The sequence below is a fragment of the Leptopilina heterotoma genome, unplaced genomic scaffold (assembly GCF_015476425.1).
Source record: "Leptopilina heterotoma isolate Lh14 unplaced genomic scaffold, ASM1547642v1 Lhet_597, whole genome shotgun sequence".
Classification (NCBI taxonomy): domain Eukaryota; kingdom Metazoa; phylum Arthropoda; class Insecta; order Hymenoptera; family Figitidae; genus Leptopilina; species Leptopilina heterotoma.
In genome coordinates this window covers 211,349-226,872 of record NW_025111135.1, presented here as the reverse complement: position 1 = coordinate 226,872, position 15,524 = coordinate 211,349, and the positions used below count along the sequence as shown (strand labels likewise).

At 28.7% G+C, this 15,524-nt stretch overlaps 4 protein-coding genes across 4 annotated transcripts in view; 2 read left to right on the top strand and 2 right to left on the bottom strand.

Moving 5' to 3' along the window:
* LOC122509081 overlaps positions 1-15,524 on the bottom strand; it is a 144,612-nt gene that overhangs the window by 113,205 nt on the left and 15,883 nt on the right. The gene's annotated exons all lie outside the window — the stretch shown is intronic.
* Positions 7,153-7,911, top strand: LOC122509082. The gene is made up of 2 exons (XM_043622843.1): positions 7,153-7,331; positions 7,511-7,911. The coding sequence occupies exons 1-2, from the start codon at positions 7,175-7,177 to the stop codon at positions 7,759-7,761; spliced, it is 408 nt and encodes a 135-aa protein (XP_043478778.1). The 5' UTR covers positions 7,153-7,174; the 3' UTR covers positions 7,762-7,911.
* Positions 7,762-8,493, top strand: LOC122509079 (protein TsetseEP-like; the record flags this gene model as incomplete). The annotated part of the gene is made up of 1 exon (XM_043622838.1): positions 7,762-8,493. A coding segment is annotated over one exon (732 nt), but the record flags the coding sequence as incomplete, so codon positions are not given.
* On the bottom strand, positions 11,573-13,673 carry LOC122509078 (SCAN domain-containing protein 3-like). Its single transcript, XM_043622837.1, has 3 exons — positions 12,995-13,673; positions 12,103-12,789; positions 11,573-11,796 (listed from the first exon to the last, which is right to left on the bottom strand). The coding sequence occupies exons 1-3, from the start codon at positions 13,671-13,673 to the stop codon at positions 11,573-11,575; spliced, it is 1,590 nt and encodes a 529-aa protein (XP_043478772.1).

The following is a 15,524-nucleotide window of genomic DNA, read 5'->3' as shown; positions in this document are numbered from 1 at the left end:
TATAGGGGAGACTGGGGCAAAAAGTTAAATTTTGCATAAATGATTTTTTTTGGCAATATAAGCCGCTTAGATGCAAATATTTGTATATCAATATTGTAGGGCAACTTGTCCTCTACAACTTTCAATAAAAAAGTTCCTGATATTTTCGCAAAAAATACATGTTTTGTCCTTTTTTGAAAATTTTGTTTTTTTAACTTTTCGCCCCACCCTGGGGCAAAAAGTTAAATGGCTGGGGCGAAAAGTTAAATTCTATTTTTAGCCTACTAAAACTATTTTCTGATAGGTGATAAATAGTAGATAAGTTAAAGTATACGTAAACAAGTAATTTAGTAAATAAAAGATCTTTGTTTATTTGACAAAAGCTTTAGAATAGTTGTAAAGTTAAAAAATTGAAATTTCAAAAAAAAAAAAAAAAAATTTTGGTTTATTTCACGTGAACCGGCTTATTTTTTGACAGAGTACTTGCCAAATGTCAAATAAATAATGTTTAAACAAATAAACCCAAAAAAACGAAAAATAAAAAAAAATTTTTTACCAACATGTAAAAATACATTTAACTTTTCGCCCCACCCATTATTTAACTTTTCGCCCCAGGGTGCGTTTTTGGCTTTAACAACAAATATAAAAAATTTGACTAAAGATATTTAGAAAATACATGTAGGGGAGAGTCTCCAGTTGTGAGACACCTCCAGTTGTGAGACAGTCAATTTTTTTTATCATGCAATATTAAAAAGCCGATTGGTTTATATAAAAACATTTCTTTTTATATGAGCCAACTTTTTCGTGTACGCCGAAGCGGATATATAAACTGTTTTTGTTAAATACCAACACTGTGTGTGATAATCGACTAAAAAGCGTTTTTTCAATAAATGTAAAGTACTTTTTTCCAAGTTAATTAATTGGAAAAGGTAAATGTAATGCATTTTCTTTTAGTGTTTTCCTTATATTTTGTGATGCAATATTGCATTGTTCCAATCTACGGTTGAAAATAATTTAATTTTCCTTTTTTAAAATAGCGCCAATTTCTGGGTGTGAGACGCAGCATATCACCAGTTGTGAGACGGTGTCAACACCCATCTGGGCAGCATAAAAAATACGACTTTGCAGGCATACTATTTAAATGTTGTTTTGATTTCTTTTTCTAGTATTTTTGGGCATGTCAAGTGGAAAAAAGTCAATTGATTCAGAAGAAATCAATTTTAATACTCTTGTTGAAGCTATTAAATTGTGTTTATTTGGTAGTCATATTTTGGCGAATAAATATTATTATTCAGTATATAATAATATATATTATTAATATATTTAATTATTTCTACTAAACATAACGTTTTATGTCAAACTTATTAAATTTTAGCAATTTTTAATGAGTGTCTCACAACTGGAGACATTTTTTTTTTTTGAAAAAAGCGATGTGCTCGGAAAATGTATCGTAAAATTTTTTGAGTTCATCGAAACACTATACTTTCTTTTAATACAAGTTGCGTATTTCTGTTACCTTTCGAACGGTGTATTTTATTTACAATTTCGTTTACCCGTTTACAATTTACGGGTCAAAAATAAAACCCGTCTCACAACTGGAGACTCTCCCCTAGGTATCTCTTCAGGGGACCCAAATAATGAAGTAAAAAAATCGCGGTGAGAAAAAATGAAAAAAATATACTTAAAAGTTGATATTTTCTTTTTCGAAAAAATTTTCAAAAGTAGGTTGAAAAAAAACTTTTAATATTGACACCACAAAAATAAACAGAATTGCACACAACTCTGGACATTTATTTAGGGTGATAACACCCTTCTATAATTAAAATTGCAATGCTCTAACTATTTTCGTTCGAAAGATAATGAATTTTAACGGTTTTGGTAGTTTAACTTTTCGCCCCAGTCTTCCCTAATATATATATATATATATATATATATATATATATATATATATATATATATATATATATCCCTATATTACAAAAATATATCGCTGTCGCCGCTGTTTCAAGATTCCATCCCCCCTCCTCAAAGGTCAAAGGTCAAAGGGCAAACATAACCTCAAAACCCCGTTCCTACTCATAGGTCAAAGGGCAAACATAACCTCAAAACCCCGTTCCCACTCAAGGTCAAAGGGCAAACATAACCTCAAAACCCCGTTCCCACTCACAGGTCAAACATAACCTCAAAACCCCCTTCCCATTGAAGGTCAAAGGGCAAACATAACCTCAAAACCCCGTTCCCACTCACAGGTCAAACATAACCTCAAAACCCCGTTCCCACTCACAGGTCAAACATAACCTCAAAACCCCCTTCCCACTCACAGGTCAAACATAACCTTAAAACTCCCTCCCTACTCATAGGTCACATGGCAAATATGACCACAAACCCCCCTCCCCACTCATAGGTAACATGACAAATGTAACCTCGAAACCCCCTCAAAACATTACCTTAAACCCTCATTTATATTATTACATTACACCCCTTCTTCCCACTCACAGGTCACTGGACAATCATAACCTCAAAATCTCCCCTCTCCTCTATTCTCACTGACATGTCACACGTCAAATATAACCTCAAAATTGCCCCTCCCTCTTTATCCCCAAAGACAGGTCACAGGGCAAGTATAACCTCAAAGGCCTCTTGCAAGTGAAAGCTATAGTATATTCAAAACAACCTTTTTTACTTTTATAATAATTATTAATAAATTATAATTATTATAATTAACAATAATAATAAAATTCATAATTTCAACATAGAATTTTATGTTATTTATGTTATTTATTTATGAATTTTATGTTTTTTTTTTTTTTTAAACCAATAATTATAATTTTTAAATATTATAAAATACTATTGACGTAAATTATTAAAGAAAGAAGAAGAGCCCCCCTAGTATATATATATATATATATATATATATATATATATATATATATATATATATATATATATATATAATGAGCATTTACTATTTGAGAATCTATGAATCTTGTCCCATGAATTACGTTTTAAAATTTGCCATTTAAATCTTCATACGGATAGCATGAATAAGCCCATAAGGGTCCTAAATTAAATACATGCTCGGGAATGTGACAAATCAAATGAATATTAATTGAAGAAAATTTTATATCATACAATATTTCGAAATCTCGAACGAATTCATTCAATAGTTTTTTTGCTTTAGTCAATGTGACATCAGTTATTATGTCAGCATTTAATAAGGTTATACCAACGACTAGTTTTAAAAAATGTTCAAAAAATTTTGGTCTCATTATCTCCTTCAGCACAGGTAAAGCGTAATAAAAATACCACATTCTTAATTCAGATGCTTTCCAATGTACAAGTTCTTTTACACTTCGAGAAATGCGATAAACAAATTTCGGGGGTTTAATTGTTATTAATAATTTATCATCTACGTTGATAACTTGATACAAAGAAAAATCAAACGTATTATACTTGCTATCAAACCAAAGAGTGAGGAGCTTTTTTATTACGCCACTGTCAATTCCGTGCATTCTATCATATGCTGTTCCAACAATAAAATTAGACATCATTTTTTCTAAAGAACATGGTCCCTTTACTCCGTTTATGGGCCTCTTTTTTATTAATGCTTCATCAGAATCTTTCAGATATTGTTCAATTGTTCGCAATTTGGGATTTTCTACATAAGCATACGCACGAGTTTTTCCACCTGAATCTAATAAAATTGACTAACCAGAGCTTAAGCATGAAGGGCAACCACATTCTCCATTAAACTGGGAAATATTCAAAAACAGACTTTTTGCAACTAAATCACAAGTCCCTATCAGTAATGAAGCGCAAACTTTTATTAGGTGTTCTTCAGACAAATAAAATCTTACTCCTTTTGCTAATTTAATAAATTGATGATGAAGTTTGTGAAGAAATAAATTAGCATTAGGTTTTTGAGAACCAAACCAATATCCTGCTAAAATTACATTTTCTCTCTTTGTACGTTCTATAAATGGCAATTCATTAATGGTTAAATATAGTGGCCACATACTCACTTGTGATGATTTATAAACAGGTACTCCATCTGGGTACCACGTAAAAGAAATATTATTTACATTTTTTAAATGTCCTTCATTAAATAACATTTTATATAAATTTCCATCGTATATGTCACGTATAACATTAAATTTTGAATTAATTCTCTGAAATCGATGTTGTAATTGTTCATAAAATCCTGGTCTCTTAAACATTTTTTGTAACTGGTCAAAAATAGATAACTCAAGAAAATAACTTTTCTTTCGTTTGCTGATTTCTTTACAATCAAAACAAAAATCTTTAACTGAGGCTAAACTTTTTAAACATGAAGGACAATAATAATGCTTCTTATATGTCTTTTGATTATTTTCGAATAAAGAAAAAAATTTTTTGAGTTTATATAAACTATTTTTATATAAGGTTTTTGAAGGACAGTGCAAGTTAATAACACTTATTATATCAGAAATGCAAGAAAGAGTCACATTATGTCTCAGAAGAATTGTTAAAATCTACAACATACTTTGCGCAATACTTAATTGTGCACTATCATATAAAAGTTCATCATAATTTGCTGTTTCATCTTCTACCACGTCTTCTTCTTCATCGTCCTCTTTACTATCTTCAGCAACTTCATCTGCATCTTCTGTGTCATTCTCTTCTGCCTCATCTGCTTCTAAATTCTCCTCTTCTTCATTTATCTGTTGTTCATGAAAATATCCATTACAATTTTTCATTTCTATTTCCTCTTCATGTTCAATAAAATAAGAATGTTGCTTCTCATTTGTTTCTTGAATGATACCACTGGTTCCATATTAATTTGAATTATTTTCACTATGATTGTTAACTTCTTGATTGTAGTTAACCTACAGTCAGGTCCCCATACTGTTAGATTCCAAACTGTTATGTCCTCAGTAGTGTTATGTTTTTGCATAACCTCCAAATTCAGAAGTGTTAGGTGACGTCACGTTACGTCACCAATTTTCAGGGCCGTATTCTTAAGCCCAAAGAAAAGGGGGCATATACTTCTAGGCCAAACTTGAGGTGTATATATTTACGTTCCTGAAAGGTGCGCAGTAGGCATACTTTGAGCACATAACAGAGCTGAGTCTGGAGGAGTGGGAAATTTCTGGAAATGTAACAGTATGGGGACCCGACTGTATATGAAAAGAACAATTTTTATTATATCTGTCCAATTACCACAACACATGGCAATAATATTCCATTAATATTACGTGGCAATATTGACAATTCTGTTCGCCCAAGTAGCACGTAATGTTACAGTAACATTACCCTGTGATAATACTGTTGTATTACAGTAATATTATTGTAACATACAGTAATATTATTGTAATATTACACGATTAAAAAAAATGTACAAAATCTTTTTTTCTAAAAATGAAATTAGAAAAAATTTTCTTTTTTAATCAATAGATATGTATTTTACATCATTTTTTATTTACTTTATATACACGTGTGTTATTACATTAACATTAATATGTGCTACTTGGGAAGATAGTTTAATTAAGGCCCATTAATTATTATTAATATTATTAATATTTCTTTCTTAAAATAAATTCTAAAATGAACTAAATAATTCTTTACTTACTTCATTATGTTCTTTGCATTGTGTTTGGCGTTGAATTTGACTATTCACATTGATAATGTTCTTAGAATATATTTTTTGTCTTTTTACTGATAAATCTTTAAATGATTTTCTTAACATTATTAAAAAAAATTATCAATCCCGCACTAATATTTCTAATTTGAGTAATTTTAATTCTTAAACTTAAATAAATGTATAAACTTGTCAAGACTTGTGCGGTTCCTGCACTCAGTACGGTTAATAACTAACTAAATGCGTTCAAGAATCATTTATGATGTTAGAAGGATTCTATACCTGGATAATGTACAGTAGTGTTCAATAAAGCCTTACTCCGATGAACGTGTTGCACTCATATATTTCCCATTAGTGTAACACGTTCGTCCGAGTAAGGCTTCATTGAACACTACTGTACCTAAGAATATCCTGCTTAAATTTAGGTCATAAGATTGTCCGAAGCCTCAAACGTCCAACCTATAGCAAATTTCTCATGCAACTTTGCAAAACTTACACAAGTCTATTTGTATTTGAGTAACTTAATCTTAATTTAAGATCAGTCTTAAATTTAGCACTATCTACTAAAAGGTTAAATCATACAAAATCCTTTGTGTAAATTCAGTATTAGGTGTCATAAAAATAATGCATCTTAATTTAAGACTGCATCTTAAAATTAGTCTGAAAATAAGACTTTCGTTTTGCTGTGAAATTAAAATGAACTTTATAGAAAGTTTCATTCCAAATCTCTCATTTAAGACCAGTCTTAAATTCAGCACTGTCTGCTATAATGTTGAATTACATAAAATCCATTGCGTAAATTTAACATTAACTGTCTTAAAAATGTTGTTTCTTAATTTAAGATTGTCTTGCTGCCTTAGAATAGAACTTTCTTTTACTGTGAAACATATCAATACTTTTAATACAGAGATTAAATTTACCATTTTCAGAATCTGTAAATGAATTGGAGAAAATTCCTGTTGATATTAATGGAAACATTTGTAATAACAATACCAAAATATTTGAGAAAGAAGTTTTAGATGAAAAGAAACGTTTATTCCAATTACAAAAAATGGTCAAGAAATCCCAACAAACCTCACGCGAGCAACTTCATCAAGAAATAAGAAACACAGATTCAATTTATAATTTAAAAATGAGTACAAGTGTCGAAGAAGTTGATTATCCGATTGATTCTACAATAAGAAAACCACCTCTTTTAAAACCTCAACCTAAAAAAATCTCATTACCAAAAAATAACTACTAATACAAAAAAAAACAATAAAAAGGACTGAAGTTACTTTAGCAAAACCTTTGAATTTATCTTCTCGGAATATAAATTTAGATAAACATTATGAAAGTACTACCACCTCCAAAATTTCTAATACAGATGAGACTCCATGCTCTTCAGCGCATTTTTATGATAACGATCATATTAATGATAATGAAGAAATGAATGATGATTATTATTGTGAAGATTATTATCGAGTTAAATTTTTAAAGTAGTATGTAGTACATTATTTAACTATGTATATTTTATAGGTTGAAATAAGCAAAGAATCAGGCGTTTACATCAAAAGTTCAACAAAAGCTTATATTGAGATGAATTGCTACACTGATGGAGAATATGATTGGAAAAAGCTAGTTCGATTAACACTTTTAGAAATCTATGGAGCAGAAATAACAAAATATAGTGCAACAGGAAAAAGTGTTAATAGTCGGCCACCTATTAATTACCGATTATTTCAAGCACTTTTTGGTAAGTTTTTATTTTTAACACTAATCAAATAATAAAAAGATAATAAATGTTACACGTATTGATTATAGTTGATATTGATATAATAATATCGTCCAAAATAATACAACATACGCTTATCGTTTTTTATTTAATTAATTTCATATGTATGTATAAATTAATCTATGTTATTTATCGTTTAGAATGGGCAAAAAGTTTGTTAAATGACGGTGTAAATTTGACAAAGGCCGATTATATCAACTTGATAAATAAAGTGGCTTCCAACAAAAGAAAATACGAAAAGAAACAAGAGCAAAGTATTAAAAAAGTCAAATTAAGTGAGGAACGATTTATAAAAGCAAATACTTTTCAACATCAACATCAATCTGATGAGAAATCTCCACAACAACGACAACAGCATCAGCAAGAAACTCGACCTTTCATTCAACCTTAATTTGATCCTAAACCTAAAAACAAACATCAATCTCAATCTCTCTTTCCACTTCAATCTTCATCTGATTCGAAACCTGAAAATCAACCACAATCTCAACCTCAATCTAATGCTAAAAGTCAGAATGAAATTCAATATCAACCTCAATATGATAATAACCCTCAAAACCTTTATCAATCTCAACCTCTCCTTCAACTGCAGCCTCAATTTGATCATGAACCCCTTAACAGACCTTCTTTACAACCTCAGCCTAAATTTGATTTTAAACCGCAAAATAATTCTCAACCTCTCTTTCAACTTCAATCTTTATCTGATTCTAATCCTGAAAATCGACCACAATCTCAACATAAATCTAATGCTAAAACTCAGAATGAAATTCAATATCAAACTTGTTCACAATCTCAACCTCAATATGATAATAACCCTCAAAACCTTTATTGCATGAATACTCAATCTGATCCTGAACCTCCAAATCAAACTCAAAATCCAAAGCCTCAAGTACAACTTATTGACACGCAACCTAAACAAGAACAACAAATCGGTTCTTCTTCAGAACCTCCAACATTACGTAACAATTCACTTTATCGAAATAATTCTAATCTACATTCACAAAATTTTAATGAACAAAATTCATATCACTTCATGGCCCATCCTTTTCTCTTTCACCAAAATATGAATCCATCTCATTTACGTCATTCACTTAGTAATAACATTATGAACTTAAAGTGGACATAAAAAATGTTACATTCTTCTTTCTTTTATTTAAGAAAATTTTAATTAATAATGTATATTGTATAACTTTTTATTAATGTATAATTTTAAATGTAAAAACGGAAGTTGCAAAAGTAACAAATAAAAAATTCATAAACCCAAAAACTATTATTATTTATTATTTAATTTATTATTTTTTATTAATCCTGCTGGACAATAAAATAGGGCCATAAATTTGGAGACGCCTTTGACGCTACCTTAAGGAATCTTCACCCTACATGTACGTGCTTCATTGACCCTAATGACGCTCTAATAACCCTCAAGACCGTACAATAAGCAGGTATAAATTCGCACTGTCCAGCCTTCTATCACCTTTTGGAAGCTACGAAATAAGCCTTACAACACTACAAACAAACAGAAAATAGGAAAAACTGGACGAAAGTGACAAAATTTAGCTTGATTGTAGTTTCGTAAGGCGAAAATATATATTATAAGTCGGTTTTAAAAGAATTGTAAATGCTTTTTGGGGATAAAGAATTATAAGTTCGAATTATGGTTTAAAGAAGGCTGAAAATTTTGTGTCGGGCTTAGCTACAATTTTGCCATGTATCATTTTGCTGTAACTCGATTCTGTTTCGAACTACAGAGGTTTTACGAAAAAAAAAATTTTTTGATGTCAAACAAAACGAGGGGCGTAACTATTCTTGCAGCTATTAATGATATAATACTAAAAAATATAAAAATTAATTTGTTAATTAGAGGATTTTTTCTTTTAATTTCTTACTATTCAGTAGTATAGCTAGGCGGGTTCTCGCCCAGTTACCGACCGATGTCGGTAATTCAAGTAGGTTAGAGGGGGTGTTCTACCTTACCGACCGAGTTTTAGTACCGGCTGACACCGTTAGATGGCGCCACATGTGAATTTAAACTTTCTTGGAGGGATATTTGAATTTTCATTTTTAAAGTTTGAGGTGAGTTGGAGGGGTGTTCTACCTTACCGACCGAGTTTTAGTACCAGCTGCCACCGTAAGATGGCACCATTTTATTAAGTGCTAAAACAGTCTAAAAAGGACTTTAAATGCTTGTTTGGGGGACGAGTACACTGATAGAAAAGTGGATATTAAAAATCTTAATATACTAAATATTAAGAAAAGATGCTAATGCATATCATCTAGATATTAAAAAGTATAATCTGTAAATGTGAGGTTATGTTTGAACAAGTCTTCTTCCAATATATGAGATATTAAATTAAAACATCTAAGATGTTTACTGTCACAGATATTGACCATTAATATCTAGATAATAAAGCTTAATATCTATTTTTCTCAGTGTACTAATACAAAAGTTAGATTTTAATAAAAAAAAATAAGTTAACAATAGTTGAAACCTATTACATTACTTTGACGTTACTTTTACATAAGATTAACTTTAGTTTAACATTAGTTTAACGTTAGTTAACTATACTACATATTAGATTTTTTTCTCCAACTGTTTTGTGAGTTATTGAATCTAATCCATTTTCATTTTTACTTTATCTTAACGTAATTTTATCTCATTCTACTTATTCTTCAACTTTATTTTAACTATACTTTAACGTTAATTTAACGTTAGTTCAACGTTACATTAACTTATTTTAACTATATTTTAACATTAGGGGAGATTGGGGAATTTTGGGCCACCTCTATTATTTAATAATATTTACAAGTTTGATCATACACTTTTTTATTATTTTCTTCTGTTCGTCCAAAGTAGTTTTTCATTAGCATTTCATATCTTTACAATGCATTACAATTACCTACCAACCGTTAACAAAAATCACCTGAAAAATTGCATTCAAATATTTATTTTGGGTTTTCTATGTTTTTATTGTTTATACAAGGATTTTCAAGAATTAATTATGGAAAATATTTTATTTAATTATTGTGTGTCATTGGTACTTTGACTCCAAAAAAGAAATCTTGCATTAAATTAAAATGAATAAATAATTCAAAGCTTTTTGTAAAATGAAGCATTTGAGGAATTGTGGGACATTTTTTTTTGTTGAAGTATTTGTTGCTTATTTTTGGCGATTTAATTGGAAATATTATTAAAATCACTCATAGTTATAGTAATTTAACAAAAAAATTTCCCATTAATTTCATTTTCTTACTTTTTGTTTTCTAATTTTATACTAATAATTAAACATTTATAACAATTTTAATATTTCTAACCATTTAATTATATTATTCATCGTTATTTTTTATTTTGAACTCAATCTAGACAGTGGGCTACAATTCCCCAACATTTTTAAAAATCATAAAAGTGCACTCTTTAGTAAAACTGAAATTTCTTTTAGATAAGTGATAATTTTGGTAAACTATGATCTCCTCTACTTTAACTTAATTTAACGTTACTTTAACGTTAGTTCAACGTTACTTTAACTTATTTTAAATTTTTTTAACATTATTTCAACTTAATTTAACTTATTTTAACTATGTTTTAACATATTTTAACGTTATTTTTATATTATTATTATTATTCGAAGTTTAGAAATATTGTCAAGTTTTTCTGTATTGAATTTCAGATAGAATTTCTTAGAAAATATTTTTATTTCAATCTTTAAAACTTAAGGTTAGCTACATAACATTTAAACTTGTTTAAAAAAATTGAAGCTTTTCTAGGTCATGAAGAGATTCTAATTTCTATTTTACAGCGATTACAGATGTAAATATCATGAATTTTTATATAAAGAAAATTCTGAAACAAAAGAAAATAAGTTTTCTTTTTTTTCTTAAATTAATCGGTGCCGCTGAAATGCTTCAATCATTTAATAAGTTTAAAGGTTTTTTAGATAATCTTAAGTTTTTATAGATTTAAATAAAAATATTTTCTGAGTTAAAAATTAAAAATTTTTAAGTTAAAATAAAGTTAAAAAAGTTAAAACATAGTTAAAATATGTCAAAGTAAGTTTAAATCAGTTAAAGTATCGTTAAAATAAGTTTTTTTTTATATTGTTTATACTCCTGCCCTATTGGCCTTACGCACTTCGACAAGAGTCCCCGAGAAATACTTTTTTGGATTAAGCATAACCATTCTACTTTAGAAATTTTTCTATATGTTGTGGTCAAAGTCCGGAGTGCGGGCAATTCGCGGATTGACCGGTCATTTCGCAGTTTGCCCGAGCACTTTTGGGCAAAGTCCGAAATACTGGTTTTGTATTGTACTTTGCCCAAGTGTTGGCGGGCAAACTGCGGAGTGCCCAAGCTGCTTTGGGCAAAGTCTTAAATTTTGTTTTTATATTGTACTTTGCCCAAGTGTTGGCGGACAAACTGCGGAGTGCCCAAATCGCTTTGGGCAATGTTGTAAGTAAGAAATTTTAGGAATTAAAATAAATTATTTTCCATATATAACATGGTAAAATTTATTGTTATTATTCCTTTTTATATAGAATGGTAACATGGTAAAATTTATTGTTATTATTCCTTTTTATATAGAATATATTCGTCAGACAAAATTAAAATTAATTTAAACTTTACTATTAATTATTTAATTACTTATTGCAACAAGGATTTGCGTTATGACATTTAGAGTTACAAAGTATTTTGTTTTTTTCACATTTACATGTCATATTAACACATTTTTTTGTACAATTACATTTAATGAATCCTTGCAACCCAAACAGAGACTCTTCGCCATTAATGTGTCGCAGAGAAACTGGTTTGTTGGGAACTTCTTCGAGGTTTAAAAATTTCTCATCGCAAGAAGAAAGTTGGTTTCTCGAATATAAAGATCTAATTATACCATGCTTAGTTCCTATTTTGTAATAACCCTCTGCAGACACTTCCATCACAATCCCAATTACGCTGCGAGAATCTCCCTTACCTCTATCTACGCTTGGAATCGGTATCTTGGCAGAAGTACCAATTGCGATTTCAGAAAATTTTTTATTGGAGATTTCTTTCATTTCCTCCGCTTGCACTGTCAGTCCCTCTAATGCCTTCTCTTTGTTGGTGCACATTTGAATTTTATTAAAACAAAGAGTACACAGCAACTGAGATCCAAAACCTTCTTCAGATTCAGTTCCACTGACACCGCAAATAATATGAACGTACCTTTGACATTTGTTGCATTTATGTGCACCGGAAGTTTCTAATTCACAAACGCAACACAGCAAATGTTCTGAAGATGTCGAATTTTCTACTTGTCTGTCATCAACGGCTTCGGAGTTTTCATCGATGTTGTCAATTTTATTATCTAAAATTTTCTCCAAATCTTCTTCTGTTCGCAGCAAAAACTTCATAGAATGTGGTATTGATTGAATCCCGATATGTGCTTTTCTTCCTATAAAAAATATTTATTTGTTATATTTTTTTTCTTTACTTTTATTATCAAATTCTTCTTCACAAAAAATCAATTAATATAATAATAAATTTCAGTAAAATTTTAATTAAATTTCTTAAAAGAAATGAATTATTTTCAAAAGTTGTTAATAAAATTCTCGTAAAAATATATAAAAATTTTAATTACCGAACATAGCTTCCTTGACTCTTTGAATGTCTCGGTTTCCCATGGACTATTGACAAATCAGGCCACATGTCTTTCAACGCTTCAATGATATTGTTGACAAATTCCCGACCATTATCCGATTGCAGGACAGAAGGCGTTCCCAGGGTACAGAAAATATTCAACAAACAATGCGCCACTTCCTCAGCAGTTTTTGTTTTTAATGGATAAAGCATGATGAATTTAGTCAAATGATCTTGGTAATTTAAAATGAATTTGAAATCACCATCTTTGCATGTTTGCATATCAATTAGGTCGACTTGTGCTCTAACATTAATTTCTTTAAACAAAAGCGGTTTTACAACGAGACCTTTTTTTGGATGATTTTTCTTCTTTTGACACACTACACACAATTTGAGGAAAATTAGTATAATTTCTCGGCAAACATTTGCATACTTAGCATTTAGAGCTTTTTCTAATCTATTTCGACCACCGTGACCACAATTTATATGCGCTTCATAAATTATATCGAAAAGTTCACAATTTGATACATAATATTTAATATCCGTTGAGTCACTAACTGTTGGCTTAATCAATTTTTTAATTCCACCAATACACAACACTGCATACCGGTTAAGACGTCTGTAATCAAGAGATGACTTTTTCGTTTTTTCTTTAGCTTCCTCAACTTCTTCTTTTATTAGTTCATTATAGTGTACCATAGATTTTATAAGAAGTGAGTTTTCAGATTGACGATAATTTTTTATTTTTTCTTCAAACTTTTCTTTCATATTTATTTTTTCATTTCCATTGTTACTTTTCGCGCTTTCAATTAATAATTGGTCACACATGATAGAAAAAAAAATTTATTTCACTTATTACACCTTTGCTTATACAAGTCGACTATAATACTGTCGTTAATTCGCATCTATATTTAAAATCAATTTTCAATCAATTAATTCAAAATATATAGTAACGTTAAAATAAAGTTAAAGTAATGTTATATTAAAGTTAAGATTAATTAGAATAGATATTCACGTTTAGTTAAAGCTAAAATGTGAAATAGTTTGGATTCGATGAATTGTATAATAGTTGAAGAAAAAAAAATCAGACATAGAATGAAGTTAAAGTAACTTTAAACAAATGTTAAAATAACTTTAAAATAAGTCAAAGTAACGTTAGACTAAAGTTAAAGTAACGTTAAAATAAGTTAAAATATAGTTAAGATTAGTTAGAATAAGTTATAAAGTAAAGTTAAAGTAAAGTTAAAATGAGTTGGAAGTAATTAGAATAGGTTAAAGTGACGTTAAGGTAAAGCTAAAATGTGAAATAGTTTGGATTCGATAAATGGCACTATAGTTAAATAAAAAAAAACCTGACATGTAATGTAGTTAAACTAATGTTAAAGTAACGTTAAACTAATGTTAAAGTAACGTTAAAATAAAGTTAAAGTAACGTTAAAATAAGTTAAGATTAAGTAATGTAACTGAATTAAGGTTTTTTTAAATAAAGAAGTCATAAAATAAAATGAACATCTTTTATTAAAACTATTTCCTGCTACTCCTCCTTTTTCATAACAAATCATTTTTTATTTACATTGGTTCAACATTACATATACTAAACATCAATTGTGTAATCTTTTATCCAACTATTGTGTGAATTATGGAATTCAAGCCATTTCACATTTTAACTTTACTTTAATGTTATTTTATCTTATTTTGTCTAATTCTAACTTTATTTTAATGTTACTTTAACTATACTATATATCACACAAAGAAAAATGTATAGTCAAAACTAGATAGTTACAAAATATATAATCAAATATACAATCTGTATAGTCAGAAATATTATCTTCCTAAAATATTATATATTAGTATATCTAGACAATCAAATTTATTATACAGAATAAAGAACTTGACAAGAGCTTGCGCAGAAGTTTCATTACCCATCACACCCGACTGCAACTTCTTGTAGTAGACTAACTTTAAAATTCAGTGAAACACGTATTTTCAAAATAACAATATTTTATATTTTTTAAATCGACGCATTATTGAAAATTGTTTTTATGATGAATATCAAAGTTATTACTTTATTACTATTATTTGAAAAAAAGATTTTTGGCATTTCTACAAACTCTAAAACAATTTTTTCTACTTGTGTATTATTAATTTTTTGTTAAGTAGTTGTTTTATATTATTATTATTCAAAGTTTATAAACATTGTCAAATTTTTACATATTGCATTTCAGATAGAATTTTCTTAGAGAATATATATATATTCTTTCAAATCAATAAAACTTAAGATTAGCTACATAACCTTTAAACTTGTCAAAATGATTATCTAAATATTACATTTGACTATTCATTTTTCTTCTTACAGTTTTTTATGCATTTATTGTGTGATTTATCAAAGCAATTTCACCTTTTAATTTTACCTTAATGTTATTTTAACTTAGCTTGTCTTATTCTAACTAATCTTAACGTTACTTTAACATTAGTTTAACATTACTTCAACGTTACTTTAACTTATTTAACTTCATTTTAACTTATTTTAACGTTAATTTAACTCATTTT

Excerpts from the sequence above, each read along its gene's own strand:
- LOC122509078 (XM_043622837.1), bottom strand. The coding sequence starts at position 13,673 with ATGGTACACTATAATGAACTAATAAAAGAAGAAGTTGAGGAAGCTAAA. Across the intron at positions 12,790-12,994 it reads GAAACCGAGACATTCAAAGA|GAAGAAAAGCACATATCGGG; the intron begins GTCAAGGAAGCT and ends TATTTTTTATAG. Across the intron at positions 11,797-12,102 it reads GTTGCAAGGATTCATTAAAT|CGATTTGGGCACTCCGCAGT; the intron begins GTAATTGTACAA and ends CATTGCCCAAAG.
- LOC122509082 (XM_043622843.1), top strand. The coding sequence starts at position 7,175 with ATGAATTGCTACACTGATGGAGAATATGATTGGAAAAAGCTAGTTCGA. Across the intron at positions 7,332-7,510 it reads ATTATTTCAAGCACTTTTTG|AATGGGCAAAAAGTTTGTTA; the intron begins GTAAGTTTTTAT and ends TTTATCGTTTAG.